Below are 18279 nucleotides of genomic sequence, written 5' to 3'. Positions count from 1 at the left end.
AGCATGAAAAACAAAAAGAAACCTAAAATATTGGTAGAATATACACATAAACAATATGTTATCACAAGTTGTGAAAAAATGAGTAGTCAACCATCGAATTTTGTGAAGTTGGTAAGTTTGTTTGTTTTAAATTTCGCATAAAGCTAATCTAGTGCTATCTGCGTAAGCCATCCCTAATTTAGCAGCGGAGGGAAGGCAGCCGGGCGTCCCACCCACCACCACGTAACTGGCATGATTTTGAAATAAAATAAAGGAGGGGTGATTTTCATTGCTCGATAAATGCTAATTACATTTACTGGTATATACATATTTTCCTTACTAGTTTATCGAATTTCCTGTTTCTGTTAGTCTTTTCTATAACTATTGCATAAATCCACCTTCCCGAAAACAGAACAGAGCGAACACTAAAGTCATAGTTGTATGACTCATAATCTGAGGGTCGCGGGTTCGCATCCCCTTCGCGCCAAACATGCTCGCCTTCTCAGCCGTGGGGGCATTATAATGTTACAGTCAATCCCACTATTTGTTGGTAAAAGAGTAGCCCAAGAGTTTGCGGTGGGTGAGGATAACTAGCTGCCTTCCCTCTAGTCTTACACTGCTAAATTAGGGACGGCTAGCACAGATAGCCCTCGAGTAGCTTTGTACAAAATTTCAAAACGAAACAAACAAATCATAGTTGCAACGAATATTATACTTGTTCCATGTATGACCATAAGAAGTAGATATTTTAACGATGTCTTAAAACAGAGGCTAAGGTTTGTCTACATTTCAATAAAAACAAAGTTTAATGTTGGCAAACCTGTTTAAAAACGACGTAAAAGGTTATTTATTTTATCATATAACCCATTTCCATTGGACAATGGTCAAATTACGGTGATATATGCATCACTGGAAACAATTTTTTTGGTTTTTGAAAAAGCTAAATGGTTTACTTCAGGGACTCGGTTACCAAAGTTAACTACATACAGCTACATACGCATTGTTGTGGTTTAAGTAGATTATATTGAAACATTTTAAAAGCCATTTCCATTTTCTGCACAGTTGAACTTCTGTTATCTCGAACAATCCTCGACATCTCTTTCCTATCCGTATTTAATAGTTCTTCCTTCCCAAACAACCTTTGATATTTATCAGGAGGCAAATTTGATAGTTCTTCCTTCCCAAACAATCCTTGATATTTGTCTCCTACCTATATCTGATAGTTCTTCCTTCCCAAACTATCCTCCATATCTGTCTCCTACCTGTATCTGATAGTTCTTCCTTCCCAAACAATCATTCATATTTGTCTCCTACCTGTATCTGATAGTTCTTCCTTCCCAAACAATCCTCCATATTTGTCTTCTACCTATATCTGATAGTTCTTCCTTCCCAAACTATCCTCCATATTTGTCTCTTACCTGTATCTGATAGTTCTTTCTTCCCAAACGATCCTCCATATTTGTCTTTTACCTGTATCTGATAGTTCTTCCTTCCCAAACAATCATTCATATTTGTCTCCTACCTGTATCTGATAGTTATTCCTTCTCAAACGATCCTCCATATTTGCCTCCTACCTGTATCTGATAGTTCTCTCTCCCGATCACAATTCTGCTTGCAATACAATTTTCTGAGCTGATAACAATGCAGTGTAGACGCGGAACTCACTAGCCTTTTAGTATCCTAAACTGAGCTCCAACAATAACTCTTCGTTCAAAGTTTGATAAATCTTTCGACATTCGCATTATGGTGACAGCTGATGCTGTTTACAGTCTATATTTATACAACCCTGGTGATGTTATTTTTGAGCATGTAAGTACATACCTTGTATAAACATAGAGTGAAGATTGGTTTATTCTACAGATAAAGATATCTTCTGTTCTAGCTAGTGAGTGTAGATTGTTTTAAAACTGAGGAGCTGGGTGTGGATACAAAGTTTTACCAGGCTCCAGTTTTTATAACGTAGATATTATAATGACTTGACCTTTAACGTTTTTGATATGGAATTGCATTTGCTTTATTTTTATATAACGATCAGTTTCAAGTTTATTTTTAAACTAATTTGGCATTTGTTCTGTAGGTAAAATATCTAACGGTTTGGCTAGTGTGTACATTAATATTTTCTACATGCACTTGGGCATTTTTTCATTTTACGTTATCCATATTGTCACCTTTCCTCTCATTTAATGCTCATTTGTCATTCTTTTCTTGCATATTAAATTGCGCGCTGTTAATTTAATAATACATATTACTTTCATCTATAAACTTAGCTTTTAACTTCTCCAGAAATCTCTAAACTTTAGATATGATGCTGAACTCATCTGTGGGTTGCTCACCTCAATAATAGAACGTTATTATACGAGATACTAAGCTATTTCGAACAAAATTAAAGATATTTCTCATATAATGTTTGGTTATAAATAAATAATATGGATAAAAAAGCAAAATGAACTAACAGAGTAGTTTAGTTTCCTCAATCCAAAACAGCTAGACTGTGAAAATGAGCAACGACAAATGAACAAAAATACTAGTAAAGAAAGAAGTAGAATTTATCAAACGTATTGACTTAGAATAAATAAATGCGTTTATAGCAGGTAAGTAAATCACCAGAAAATGTTGAAAACACAGGACAATTATATATATATAATATATGTAAACATGAAACATATTTTCCATTAAGTATTATTTTGATTATTTTAACAAGATTTGTGAAATTATTGTTCTCACAGTAAATTCATACGTTTTGTTATTCTTACGTATAAGAAAAGAAAAAGAAGCGATATGTGTGTGTGTGTGTCTGTTAGTTTGCGTTTCCGCGCGCATATCTCAAAAACTGATAGACCGATGTACACGAAAATATTGCAAAGGATAGGAAGTCAGTGTGGTACAAGCATTTTTATGATGTGAGTTTGGGTCAATAACTCTGTAAATTATGATCGTATTTTTACCAAATTTCAAGGGGGCGTTAAGGTTAATATCTCTCATCATGCATCAGAGAAATTGCATACCCTCTCCCCGTTGATCATTTTCGAGATTGCATACGTTTCTGTAGGATAACGTCACATTTCATCGTCGAGAAAGACTTTCTGAGATCTAGAATGGTCAATGATCCGGATCATTTTCTGTTGCGTGAAGCTTATATGATGTTAATGTATAAATAAAACACTACTGTCTGTTGTATGTAGGGTGTGATCTTCTATGATGTTAATGTATAAATAAAACACTACTGTCTGTTGTATGTAGGGTGTGATCTTCTATGATGTTAATGTATAAATAAAACACTACTGTCTGTTGTATGTAGGGTGTGATCTTCTATGATGTTAATGTATAAATAAAACACTACTGTCTGTTGTATGTAGGGTGTGATCTTCTATGATGTTAATGTATAAATAAAACACTACTGTCTGTTGTATGTAGGATGTGATCTTCTATGATGTTAATGTATAAATAAAACACTACTGTCTGTTGTATGTAGGATGTGATCTTCTATGATGTTAATGTATAAATAAAACACTACTGTCTGTTGTATGTAGGGTGTGATCTTCTATGATGTTAATGTATAAATAAAACACTACTGTCTGTTGTATGTAGGGTGTGATCTTCTATGATGTTAATGTATAAATAAAACACTACTGTCTGTTGTATGTAGGGTGTGATCTTCACAAAAGTTGGTTCATTAGATCCATGCGAGGGGGAACAAAGTTTAAGTTTTATATTTTGCATTTTATTGTTTTTATTCGTGTTTTCGCGTTTTTTACGCGAAAAAGAAATAAATATTCCAAAGTTTAAATTTCCTAAAGTCCAATTTAGAAATATTTTTTGTATCTGTGTTTATAATAGTTATATTACTTTTAATCTACAGGCATATAAACAGGCTCCAATGGGAGCGAACTTCTCTTCAAATATGGCTAATTTTCATTTGATTTTTTATGAAAAATCATTTATGAAACGTGTTTGAAATCCTAAGTTAAACCTATATACGTTTCGTTACAGAGATGATTTAATTGCTTTAAATAACCAGAACTTTACACAGATTCATATATACAAAATGACTTTTAAAAGTAATACCGATCACTTGTATACTGACAATTTAGATTTAGTTATTAAATTAATAAATAGCAAAATAAAATTGACTATTTGTTATAAGAAAGGGCATGTGATTTTCTATTCTTTGTATACCTACCCTCCAACAGTGTTGTTTCACCTATGATGCTAAGAGGCATTATTATATCATTACTAAAGAGATTTTTTAACTGTTTCTAACAATATCATTTCTGTTATAGATAGTGTTATTCAGGGTGGCCCGTAAGTCCCTACCTATCGATATATCTTATGTATCCAGTGTATCTGTGTGCTGTCCCTCATTCTTGCTGCATAATATTATGCAACGCCATGTTCTGTGAGACATTTTCAAGTGTAAATGGGCTTACATCGGCCATATTTCTCTGAAAAAAAGAAACAAATTTATAATACATGCGTAATTGAATATAACATAAAAACATATGGATGGGTAGGGACTTACGGGCCATCCTGTATTATGAATAACTAAAGCAGAAAATAATGATTATAAACATTGGTAATTGAGAAAAAATATATTCACAGTGTTTTACAACAAATATGAAAATATTTTTACAAAGTAGTTATATGGATATACAACGGACAGTCCTATTATATTTGTATAGAAATGATTGTATGACGCTGTGATAATACGAATTGTCACCATGTGCTTGTAGAAGCAGTCGTTTATTAATATTTTTGTTGAATATACAGATACATTTTAAACCGGGATGCTTAAGTGGAATGTAGGAAACCTCTCAGTTAAAGCACAGTATATAACCAAATACATTTTTAATTTTGCTATTTGTATATACTTCTATGTTTTACCATTATAACCGGGAGTATAATGTTACAATGTCATATTATACGAAAGAATGTTTTGTAGTGAAGTATCAACATGTGACGTAATTTTGTGACTAGAGTTTTCCACAAGATGTTGTACGGGCAGCGGCAACAACAGCCTGTTCGAGAACCTTCTCCGAAGAAACGGGATTCAATCAAGGACACTAAGCTCAGGCTATTCTTGAAACGAAGCAGTGAACCAAACATCACTGTCCAGGCTCCACCGGTCAGTTCCTTCTCTACCTGAGATGTAGTTTCTAATTGCGCGTCACTTATTTACGCATTCGGAAGGCTGTTCGTACCTTTTGGAAACTGTGTTGATCTGTCGTTATAACGCTTAACAAACAAAAGCATATTGTTGTACGTTCTATAAGTAAAAGACCAATTGAAATTTTTAAGGTCAATTAGCATTATTTTTTTTTCTACGAACTGCCTTAATTTCAGTAACAATACCTGTCTGAACGTCATGCAGTTTCTACCAATTAGGTAACCTACAGAAAATTGATTTGAACATATGCATCTGAGTTCGAGGATGACTTGTTATAATACTGTAAAGAGGATGACTGATTAAAATGCTATCCACACGTTAAAAGAACCGTTCCAAACGTTACTTTAAACTAAGAAAACAGCAAAAGCTTGCATTAATCTCGCTTACGATAGTAAGTTAAACATAACATTCATCTATTTCTAATATGATAAATTTCCATATCTTAGCGGTTTTTCAAAGTCTTTATAGACGTGACCGTAGAAAATCTTGCAATCGCAAAAGGTGTCTGCTTTATAGTTTCAAATTCATGTTGACAGTTGTTTACAAAGTTCAAGAGAGTACGCGATTTTCATTATACTCGAAGTTTTATTTAGTCTTGATTAATTATCAGTGTTAGAAAGGACAATGCCAATGGATCTCAGTTGGTTCAATAGTACATAGAAATTCTAAAAATCGGATTTGGATTCCAGACCATCATATTAACTAATTCAAATATTTGTAGTCCTTCATTCCTTAACCTCTAAGGGTACAAAAAGTAACATCCTTCTTTGAAGAAAGGTATTAATTTCTCTGTCCCATCACAAATTTCGTAACTATCCTTTGTATCACAACTCGAAATATTAGTTTATTTTTTGCAATGTTGCCAAGTATCTTGTGAATCCTGTGAAGAAAATGACAAAATTTCGAGTAATTGTAGTTCCTCATACAGAAGGTTGAGTATTTTATATATAAATGATTCTGAATATGCAAATCAAAATATTAACTACATCCAATATAAAGTAGAATAAAATGTATTAAAACTACATTTTGATATTGTTGACGTTTCCAAGTAGAGTAAAGTCACAGATAATAGATTATTTTGTGAAAAAATGTAACAGGTTTTTTCCCAACAGTAAATATTCATACACTCATATCATGGATTTGGAATGTACAAGATAGGGATATTCCTTGTACATAATAACACTGAAAAACACAGGAATATTTGTCAACGTTTGACACTATAGCCATCCAGAAAGAGACCTGCTATAAGAATATCCCAGCCATGATAAGCATTTTGTAATAAGTGAGAATCCATGAGCACAAACATCAGTGACAAATTATGTTCAACAGTAATTAAAAAAAAGATTTATGTGTGGAAAACCGACATAGACCACGTGTATTAATATTTTGAACATAGATGAACAATATATTAATAATCTCAAGTAAAACAACATAAATTCTAAAAGCAGATCAGGACAATACCATCGTAATCATTGAAACAAATGAGTACATTTGAAAAATGGATGACATCAAACGCAGCACCTATTGATTCTGTGCCGTAATACTCTTGAAATGGGCTCTGGAAAACCGTAATCCTTATGCACTAGATGTAATATGAAAAACTAACAGAAGGAGTGGTATGTCTTGGACATGAAAGCCTTAGAGCCTTTTGCAAGTGTCATGATCTATGCACAGACGTCAAATATAACATGAATGGATATAGTGAATGTAACGACGTGATAAAGCTCAAAATTGTTTTAATATAACTTATTCAACTTCTATATACATATGATAATGATTTACCTCGTACATTGGTATTTCATTGTTTCTGTTTTGTGAAACACGAATTTTTACCCATAAAGTACTTACCACGCATTAAACTTATCTTGACGAAAATAATACAACTTAAGTTTATACAATTTAGTTTCTAAGAAATTGACGATAAAATCAAAGTGTGTTAAGGAGATTCAACGAATGTGATAGTAGACAGTATTTGATATGCTTCTACAGAGATTTAGATGCAATTACTGTTTGGTATGTTTTACAAGTGTTTTGATATAATTTACCGTTCTAAGTTTATTACAAATATTAGAGACAGACAATTATAACATACATATTTATTTTTGATGCCTTTAACGTTGGGCGTTTACGAATTTTCAGCTGTCCTCGTACTTTGTGTGAAAATTTATAAATACATGGTGCATATGTAGAAATCAGTACAACAATCTTAGCGTCTTTAGTAGATGTCAAACGCAGCTCATGAGTCAGTTTTATAAGGTGGCTTGTATTCTTTCATGTAATGTTTTATCTAAAACTGTAACACGTGTACGAAGTAAAATAGTTTTACTGACAGGTTCCCTGAGCATAATTACGAAGATATAGTTTTTGTTTTGTTTTTTTATGTAGGGTCTTTCCCTTATTTGGTTAGCTTTAATTTGACTAGAAATAATTAGACTTAAATCAATAAATAATTAGTGGATGTAAGATTCGTCTAGTTCAATAAATGCATTTTAATTTAGCTTAAATGACGTATCTGCTACTTAGTACAAACTATTTATCTTCTCAGTTAGTCCACATTTATAAAGTACGAATTATTTTAAATTTTTTTGTGTTCCTTATTAATTAACCAATAGGATATTGTTATTTTTTACAAATTACTTTCATTAACATGCCATTTCTCTGAATGAATAATTAAATCAGAGGAAGATCTAAGTAGTTAATGACATTTAGTTCAAATTCAGTGATATATAAGTTACCTAAAAACATACTGCTTTTCTTTTCTTTAGCTTCCAGCTAGTGGTCATCAGACCCTAATTGTCGAAGAGTTCGAACCCGACGTCTTCCGTCAGTTGATTGAATATATTCATACTGGTTGTGTAATGCTTCAGGCTCGTACCCTGCTAGGTAAGTAAAGTCATCGACAGCTTTTATCACATAAAATCATACTAGTTATTTAAAGTAACGGGTTAGAAAAAGCTTCTAATTTGTGCCTATAATTTACGATAAAGCCAATGGAATATCAAAGTATTGATTCTCCTTGAATCTTACAAAAGTACAATCTAAAACCAGTGTAAAGAAAACAATAAAAAAGTTATGATATGTATAAAGTTTGTTCTTTGCATTTAAGCTAATGGGCTGTATGCGTTTTGGGTACCACTGATACGGAACCTTCAAATTTAGGGTTATAACCCTCAAGCTTGACGCTGAGCCATCGGGGAGAAAGGAGAGATGAGTAGGAGTAATTTATGACAAATTAAAAATAAACTGGAGAGAAGAAGAAACGCAAAAACACTACAGACAAACTCGACAAAGAACCTATAGTAATCCGAAAAAACCGGACTATACTCAGGAAAGGAAATATAGTGGAATAATATCAATACCTACGCACGGATTTAATAAACTAAACGTGTGACCATTTGAATGAGAAATATACAAAAACTATGTTATTATATGACAGGGACTTGAAAAAAATTACAGCATTAAGTACTTAAATGAACTGAGTGCTCAAGAATAATAATAAACTAACAATAACAGATGTAATGTTAGCAAGTATTGTGACAGGAAACAGATGTAATGTTACAACGTGTTGTAACAGGGGACACGTAATATTAACAAGAATTGTGATAGGGAATAGATGTAATGTTAGCAAGTAATGTGACAGGAAACAAATATAATGTTAGCACGTATTGTGACAGGAACAGATGTAATGTTAGAACGTATTGCGACAGGAATAGATGTAACGTTAACAAGTATTGTGACAGGAACAGATGTAGTGTTAGCAAGTATTGTGACAGAGATCAGATGTAATGTTAGCAACTATTGTGACAATGAACAGATGTAATGTTAGCAAGTGCTGTGACAACGAACAGATGTAATGTTAGTTCGTGTTGTGAAAGGGAACAGATGTAATTTTAGTAAGTATTTTGTCACAAGGAACAGATATAATATTAGCAAGTATTGACAGGAAACAGATGTAATGCTAGCAAGTATTGTGACAGGGAACAGATGCAATGTTGGCAATATTATGAAAGGGAACTCATACAATGTTAGCAAGTATTCTAGCAGAGAACAGATGTAATGTTAGGAAGTATTGTGACAGTGATCAGATGTAATATTAGCAACTTTAGGCCAAAGAACAGATGTAATCTTATCAATTATTGTGATACAACGAAGAGATGTAATGTTAGCACTTTTGTGACAGGAAATGTAATGCTAGCAAGTATTGTGACAGGGAACAGATGTAATGTTAGCAAGTATTATGACAGCGAACAGAAGTAATATTAGCAGGTATTATGACAAGGAACAAATGTAATGTTAGAAAATATTATCACAGCGGCCAGATGTAATGCTCGCAATATTGTGATAGGGCACAGGTATAACATTACCAGGTGTTGCAATGAATGTTAGCACACGCATTGTCAGAGGGTATAGATGGAAGGGCAGCGATTATTATTACAGGGAATATATATCGTGTTAACAAATATTATGACAGTGAACAAAAGTAATGTTAGCATTTATTGTGACAAGTAGAGATGTAGTGCTAGCAAGCATTGTGACAGGGAACAGACATATTGTTATTATGTATTGTTACAGGGAACAGATGTAATGTTAGCTCGTATTGTGAGAGGGAACAAATGTAATGATAGGAAGTATTGTGACGAGGAAGAAATGTAATGTGAGTAAGTTTTGAGACACGGAGCAAAAGTAATGTCAACACTTATTGTGAGAGGAAAGATGTAGTGTTAGCAAGTATTGCGACAGGAAACAGAACTAATGTTATCAAGCATTTTAACAGGGAACAGACGTAATATTAGCAAGTATTGTAACAGGGTAGATATGTAATGTTAACAAGTATTGTGACAGGGAACAGATGTAATGTCAGCATGTATCGTGTGATGGAACGTATATAATATTAGCAAGTACAGTGCTAGGGAACAGATGTTATGTTAGCTAGTACTGTGACAGGGTACATATATAATGTAAGGAAGTAATTTGATAGGGAAGAGATATAATGTTAGCAAGTATTATGACAGGAACAGAGGTTATGTGAGCACTTATTGTGACAGGAAAACATGTAATGTTAGCAAAAATTGTAACTGGGAAGTATTGTGACAGCGAACACGTGTTATATCGGCAGGTGTTGTGACAAGGAATAGTAAAAAATATTGACAGTACGAGGTCTGTTCAAAAAATACGCGGGCTGACGTCATAAAACAAAATGTACTTTATTTAGAAGTTACAGGTCTGGGACCTCTTCAAAGTACTCTCCTCCCCAACGCACACACTTATCCCAACGGTGTTTCCACTTGTTGAAACAGTCCTGGTACGGCTTCTTTTGTAATGTCCTCCAGCTCCTTCGTCGCATTTGCCTTAATCTCTGGAATCGTCTCAAATCTTCTTCCTTTCAAGGGTCTTTTGAGTTTGGAGAACAAGAAAAGATCGCAAGGAGCAAGGTCAGGTGAGTAGGGGGGTGGGGAAGAACAGTGATCGAGTGTTTGGCCAAAAACTCACGAGTTCTGAGGGCTGAATTTCGCAGCAACGCGGTGCATCTTCAATTTTTCGGTCAAAATCTCGTAACAAGATCCAACTGATATCCCACACTCTTTAGCAAGCTCCCTGACAGTCAGACGTCGATTTGCCCACACCAGGGTGTCGATTTTGTCGACGTTTGGGTCGTCAGTTGACGTGGAAGGACGTCCAGGACGCTCATCATCTTCAATGGACTGTCGACCATCCTTAAAACGTTCATGCCACTTGAAACATGCCGTACGCTTCATAGCAACATCACCGTAAGCCGTGTTAAGCATAGCAAAAGTTTCAGTCGCAGATTTTCCAAGTTTAACACAAAATTTCACAGCAAGTCGTTGCTCCTTCAGGTTATTCATTCTGAAATCCGCCAAATGAAAAAATCGCACTTCACTTAAAACCGCGTAGCTAATACACAAATGAAGATATCTGCAATCGGGAAATGGCGTCGTAATCAGCTGATCTGTGCGAACCTAGCGACGCCAAGCGGATTCTCCTAGAACCAACTGGAGCCGCGCAATTCAAACAGCCCGCGTATTTTTTTTAACAGCCCTCGTATTGAAAAAGGGAACAGATTTAATGTTGGGAAGTATTGTGGCGGGGTACACATGTAACGTTAGAAAGTATTGTGACAGTTAACATATGTAATGATAGTAAATACTCTGATAAAGAACAGATGGAATTCCAGAAAGTATTGTGACAGGGAACAGATATAGTGTTAGCAAGTATTGTGATAGGTGAGAGATGTAATATTAGCTCGTATTGTGACGGGAAACAGATGTAATGTTACAATGTATTGTGACAGTTAACAGATATAATGTTATTATGTATTGTGAAGGGATGGAGATGTAATGCTAGCATGTATTGTGACAGGTAATAGGTGTAATATTAGTAAGTATTGTGATAGGGAACAGATGTACTTTTAGTGAGTATTACGACAGGAAACTGAAATAATGTTAGCAAGTATTGTGAAAGGGAAGAGATGTGTTGTTAGTACGTACTGTGATAGGGAACAGATGTGATGTTACCCCGTGTTATAACAGGGAACACGTTTAATGTTATTAAGTATTGTAACAGGGAACAGATGTATTGTTAGCACGTTTGTGACAGGGAACAGATTTAACTTTAGCAAGTATTATGACAAGGAACAAAAGTAATGTTAGCAAGTATTATCGCAGGGAAGAGATGTAATATTAGCAACTATTGTGACAGGCAACAGATGTATTGTCAACATTATTGTAACAGGGAACAGACGTAAAGTTAGCAAGAATTGTATCAGGAATAGATGTTATGTGAGCACGTCTGTGTCAGGAAATTGATATAATGTTAGCATGTATTATGACAGATAAGAGATGTAATGTTAGCATGTATTATGACAGATAAGAGATGTAATTATAGCATGTATTATGACAGATAAGAGATGTAATGTTAGCAAGTATTGTGACAGGGAACAGATCTAATGTTGGCACTATTATGACAGAGAACTCTTACAATGTTAGCAAGTGTTCTAACAGGGAACAGATATAATGTTAGCAAGTATTGTGACAGGGAACAGATGTAATGTTAGCAAGTATTGTGACAGAGAACAGATGTAATGTTAGCAAGTAATGTGATAGGGAATAGATGTAATGTTAGCAATTATTGTGGCAGGGAACAGATGTAATGTTGGAATGGATTGTGACAGGAAACTGATATAATGTTAGCATGTATCGTAACAGATAAGAGATGTACTGTTAACACGTACTGTGACAGAGAACAGATATAATTTTAGTGAGTATTGTCATAGTGAACAAATGTAATGTTAGCAAGTATTGTTATAGGGAAATATTAGTGTTAACAAGTATTGTTATAGGGAAATATTAGTGTTAGCAAGTATTGCCACAAAAAAATAGATGTAATGTTAGTAATTACTATTATAAAGAACCGATTTAATGTTAGCAAGTATTGTTACAGAACAGATGTAGTGTAAACAGTATTGTGACAGTGAACAAATGTAATGTTAGGATGTATTGTGACAGGGAACAGATATAATGGTTTTAAGTTAATATATTACGAACAACTAGCCTGGTAGAAAATCCGAGCACAACACACTTACAGAATTGCCAGTAAAGAACAAAAGCAGCGCAACAGGGTATGTGTCTCTATTAGTTTGCGCGGTCATATCTGTTGTTAAATATTAAAGTATTTTATACTGTTAAGTGGTACTAAGGGTTTCTTCCTTATAAAATCTCTATCTTCCAGCTATTTCTTTGGGAAATTTTACATCTTCTTTATGTAAAGTCTTCTTAACCCTTATAAATTGTACTTGTTTAAAAACACCAATTATATGTTGTGGAAAATGGCCAAAGAAGGCATTGAACTCAAATGTGTTTCCAAAGTTACCAAGAACTTAAGTGTTTCATGGAAAATCATATAAAATCTTCTGAGTCTTTCTGATCACATTCCAACATAACTTGAAGAACATCACACTAATTATAGGCTTAAGATTTCTTATGATTGATTTTTCTATTTAAGTGGACGTGAATTTGTTAGTTTTAACATTACTGAAATGTATTAACTAACATGATAGAAGCGAAATAGAACTGTATACAGCTAGCCCTTCTTATACATTTAAGTAGTAATTGAATTATTACTTAATTTAAAATTTGTCCTAGAAGGCGTACAGGAAGAATTATTTAAGAAGGTTTTGTTTTGCAAAGAGTTACTTGTGATTATTTTCTTAAGTAAACAGTTTTATAAGGATTATAAATATAAACAAATTATAAGGATAATGAAACCTTTTATCCACACATTAAACTACAAATGACATTTAAATTACCTGTAAATATTGAAAATCTATTCAAACTAATGACCCATTACCTTCTCCCATTTGTTTCTGGATCATGTATAAATCCTAAATAATTGTAATGCAATTTCAATTGTCAAAAAAGCCAGTTACATCAGTGAACATGTGGGTGTATCAATCAGAATGCCCTGAATAGAATAGTGGTATGTCGGCGGACTTACAACGTTAGAAACAGGTTTTCAATTTGTGCTTTATTACAAACATTCAGGCCAATCTAGAAAACAAACAAAATTTTTCAGACTTTGCACTCCTCATACGTAATGAAAACAGCTGGTTGCTGGATTAAAAAAATCAAAGTAATCTCAACTGGATCAGGAAATAACGAACCTTTAATTAAAGAAAGCCCATGCATTATAAATACACTCCAAACTCGAAGTAATAACAAAACTTCGCTATAGTTCAGTCTGTTTTGAATAACTAGTGGTATAATTCCGCACAAAAACTGACTTAATACATTTACACCCATACCATTCTTTTTTCTAATTATTTTCTGTTTTGTATTTTAATTTATCTGTATAAAATGTTGGAGTTAAGAAATTTAGAACATTTATCATCTAACGTTTTTTTGTTTTAACGACGTCACGTGTCCTCATGTTCTAAGGCCCAACCCTATATGCTATGATCAGTGCGTTAATTGTACAATATAACTTAACACTTTCGTGTCACCATCTTAATGCTGTTTGGCATCTAATTTTGTGCCATCTTCCTATTTTTGTTTGTTACCCACTTTGTGTCACCTTTATAGTGAAATTTATTATGTACATTTCTGTTCATTTCTAGCGTTTTCTTGTTATCCACCTTTTGTGTCATCTTACTAGTGTCGTTTGTTATCCTTCTTTTCTGTCATCTTACCAGTGTCGTTTGTTATCCTTCTCTTGTGTCATCTTACTAGTGTTGTTTGTTATCCTTCTTTTCTGTCATCTTACTAGTGTTGTTTGTTATCCTTCTTTTCTGTCATCTTACCAGTGTCGTTTGTTATCCTTCTCTTGTGTCATCTTACTAGTGTTGTTTGTTATCCTTCTTTTCTGTCATCTTACCAGTGTCGTTTGTTATCCTTCTCTTGTGTCATCTTACTAGTGTTGTTTGTTATCCTTCTTTTCTGTCATCTTACCAGTGTCGTTTGTTATCCTTCTCTTGTGTCATCTTACTAGTGTTGTTTGTTATCTTTCTCTTGTGTCATCTTACTAGTGTTGTTTGTTATCCTTCTTTTGTGCCATTTTACTATTACTAATGTTGTTTGTTATCCTTGTTTTGTGTCATCTTACTATTACTAATGTTGTTTGTTATCCTTCTTTTCTGTCATCTTACCAGTGTCGTTTGTTATCCTTCTCTTGTGTCATCTTACTAGTGTTGTTTGTTATCTTTCTCTTGTGTCATCTTACTAGTGTTGTTTGTTATCCTTCTTTTGTGCCATTTTACTATTACTAATGTTGTTTGTTATCCTTGTTTTGTGTCATCTTACTATTACTAATGTTGTTTGTTATCCTTCTTTTGTGTCATCTTATTAGTGTTTGTTGGCCACCTTTTATGTCATCTTCCCAGCGCTGTTTGGCATTCACTTTTTGTTTCACCTACGTAATACTTTTGTTAGTGTTATAATGTTTCTACATTGTATTGATTATTGTAAAGCGAATCAGAATTCTGTGAATTAATCAAAAGGTTTTTTCATATCCATTATGAAAGTGTTAAAAATAGCATGATGTTTTCTAAATCTTTAGATTTAAAGTTTACGGACTTTACAGTTTCCGAGAAGATTTAGAGTTGAGTAAAAACGTTCTAGAGCTATGATGTTAATTTTTGCAGGTCTTATGAATGCTGCTGATTATTATGGTCTGGATGAGTTGCGAAGAGCTTGTATGGGTTTTGTACAAAGTTGTATTAATGTTGACACTGTGTGCGCTCTACTTGCTTCAGCAGAGAAGTACATCCAGTACAAGTGTACGAAGTCTTTAGTTCAGAGGGTAAGTTCAGTACATCCAAGAAATGATTTTTTTATAATAAATTGAGAAACTTTCTTATTTTATTATATTTCAATGTAGTGATTCAGAGTAAACCAGCTCCTGAGGATTTTAGAAAATGGTTAAGAATTATAGTAATTTTGTTTGAAACTATTTAAATTAACCAACGTTTTAGAATTGCATATTTGTCCTTCTACTTGTCATGTTATTTATAAAACCAGTTACAGTGCTATAAAGACTGTTATCGGTTGATAGTATTATGAAAGTTTTTAAACATTTTTTCTTTTTTTTTTCTGTGTGAAGGTTTTAGAGTTTGTGGATAACCATGGGAACGAAGTGCTCAGTCTCGGCTCCTTCGCATTGCTTCCTCTTCATGTAGTGAGACTTATCTTATCCAGAGAAGAATTGAGAGCCGACGAGATGACTAAATTCCAGGCGGCGATGCACTGGAGTCGGCGCTACTGTGACAGCATGGGAAATGCTGACTTACGCGATACCATCGCTAACTTCATTGAATATATTGAGTTTTACAAAATTCCAGCGAGTGTACTTATCAAGGAAGTTCATCCTGTTGGAGTTATACCGGACCACGTGATTATGAATGCACTTGCATATCAAGCTGATCCATCCAGTGTAGATGTGAATAAACTTAGCTCTCCTAACCGTTTCCGACGAGCCAGTCTACAGCCAAACTTGCTCCGGTCCACAGGGCTTGATCACGCTGCTATAGCCAGCGTTACTGCTGCTGCTCCAATCGTTGAAAGTCCTGAAGAAAACCGCCCGAAACAACCAGGACAGAAACGTAAACTTTATAAGAGAAGTAACACTCTCGCTGAAAGATAATCTAGCTCTACGTTAACCTGTCGTGTAACACATGTAGCTTGAAAGCAGTTTTACTGTGAGTGTCTGTGATAAATGTTGTCTTACCTAACCACAAAAACAGTGGAAGGCCGTGATACTTGTTGTAATGTTAGAGTTCTATCAGATGAACGTTAGGACGTCCATCACCAAGTTTATCAACAGTATTCATATTAAATAGCATCATTTTATGTTATCTACCTTTCCTATGAATTTTTTTAAACAAAGAGATTGATATTATCAAGTGGTATATTAACGGTATAAACGGAAACACCACAGTTGGACGAGGTATAAAATGTATTAAATCACTTTTTTATGCTCTTATTTCAAAGCTACACATCTTTTTTGCGACCAGGATTCGAACCCGCACCAAACATGCTCGCCTTTTCAGTCGTGGGGGCGTTATAATGTGACTGTCAATCTCACTATTCGTTGGTAAAAGAGTAGCCCAAGAGTTGGCGGTGGGTGGTGATGACTAGTTGCCTTCCCTCTAGTCTTACACTGCTAAATTAGGGTCGGCTAGCGCAGATAGCCCTCGAGTAGCCTTGCGTGAAATTCAAAACAAACATATCTGGATGCACAATTAAGTTTGTGAGAATATGATTCCTGCCTGTAACTTTATAAATATCCGATATAAAAAATATAGTTTCAAAAACACGCCCAAGAAGTTCGTTTGTAAATTTTCCCAAAGTAACGTAAAGGGTTATTCTAAAGTAATATGTTAGGCCCCACTCGTGAAAGCTGTGAACCGTAGCATCACAAATGTTCCGCGTACACATAAAAGACTTGTGCGCACACAGACGTCGATATTCAGGTTTAATTCCTGCCGAATACCGAATGTGAACTTCGTGTTTGTTTATCTTTTGATGTAACTAGCTAACAGTGTTTTATTCTCACTGTCATATTCTGAAAACAACTCACTGATTTTCATTTATGAAGCGGTTTCAAACCACTCTCATTATATCTTAACTTGTAAAACCTATGAATCAGGATTTTTGGCAAAGGTTAAGATTTATAAAAAGGGGGTAACGAGGTTTTCTTATTTGTTGATCTTGCAGCTGCTATTTCTCAACAGATGTTTTTTTTTCCTAATATTGAATAAACATACAAATGCATATTTTTGCAGAATAAAAGATAGTTGCTATCATAGAAAAGAAGTATCAACCTATAATCAGTGATGACGAGAAAACCCACTTGTAGAGAAAAATATATACATGAAAACGGCTGGTTTGGGTTGAGAAAATATTCTATGTAGAGGAGCGAACAACGTTTCGACCTTCTTCGGTCATCGTCAGGTTCACAAAGAAAGAAAGGTTTACTGACCGATAGCTGACCACACGTTTGAAGGAGGTTATTTAACTGAGTGTAGGAATGTAGATGGCGTGCTTAGATGTTTGATTATATTTATTAATATAGGTATAAAGGTGTTCCTTTGTATTGGTTTATATTGGGCTTGAGTTGTTGTATAAGTAAGGCTTCTTTAATTTTACGTTTGTTTATGTTTGTTTCTTTATTTAGTATTTGAGTGATTTCTATGGTTATGTTGTGTTTATTTGACTTGCAGTGTTCGAAAACGTGTGAAGGTAACTTTTTTATGTTCTTTGAATCTGGTTTCCATTTTTTTACTTGTTTCTCCAGTATAGAAGTCGTAGCAGTTATCACATTGTATTTTATAAATAATGTTGGTGTGGTGTTTGTCAGTGTATTTTTTACTTAGTATACTAGTTTTGTGCCTGGTTTTCGAATAAATTTGTTATTAACTGGAATGCCATATTTTGTTACTAGTTTTTTGCCAAATGTTGGTTATTTTTCTGCTGATGTCGGGAATATATGGTATGCAGAAGTATATGGTTTCGTGGTTTTTTGATTCGTGAGCTGTATTTACTTTAGTTGGTTGATTTTGCTTTCTGTCTAGGTGTGTGCGTATAATGTTTTCTACTGTTTGTGGAGGAAACTTATTGATGTTGATA

The 18279-nt window shown here is 34.1% G+C and overlaps 1 protein-coding gene across 4 annotated transcripts in view; it reads left to right on the top strand.

The window, feature by feature from the left end:
• Positions 1-16505, top strand: part of LOC143233838 (serine-enriched protein-like) — a 41268-nt gene extending 24763 nt beyond the window's left edge. For all 4 annotated transcript variants that reach the window (XM_076470601.1, XM_076470600.1, XM_076470599.1 and 1 more), the window contains 4 exons: positions 4954-5101; positions 7909-8026; positions 15297-15454; positions 15755-16505. In XM_076470601.1, the coding sequence (XP_076326716.1) occupies positions 4954-5101; positions 7909-8026; positions 15297-15454; positions 15755-16294 (964 nt within the window). In that variant the 3' untranslated portion in view covers positions 16295-16505. The remainder of the gene's footprint in view (positions 1-4953; positions 5102-7908; positions 8027-15296; positions 15455-15754) is intronic.
• The last annotated feature ends 1774 nt before the right edge of the window (positions 16506-18279 follow it).

The sequence above is a fragment of the Tachypleus tridentatus genome, chromosome 12, assembly GCF_004210375.1.
Source record: "Tachypleus tridentatus isolate NWPU-2018 chromosome 12, ASM421037v1, whole genome shotgun sequence".
Classification (NCBI taxonomy): domain Eukaryota; kingdom Metazoa; phylum Arthropoda; class Merostomata; order Xiphosura; family Limulidae; genus Tachypleus; species Tachypleus tridentatus.
Note: the sequence above shows the minus strand (reverse complement) of the source record. Positions and strands in the feature narration are given on the sequence as shown.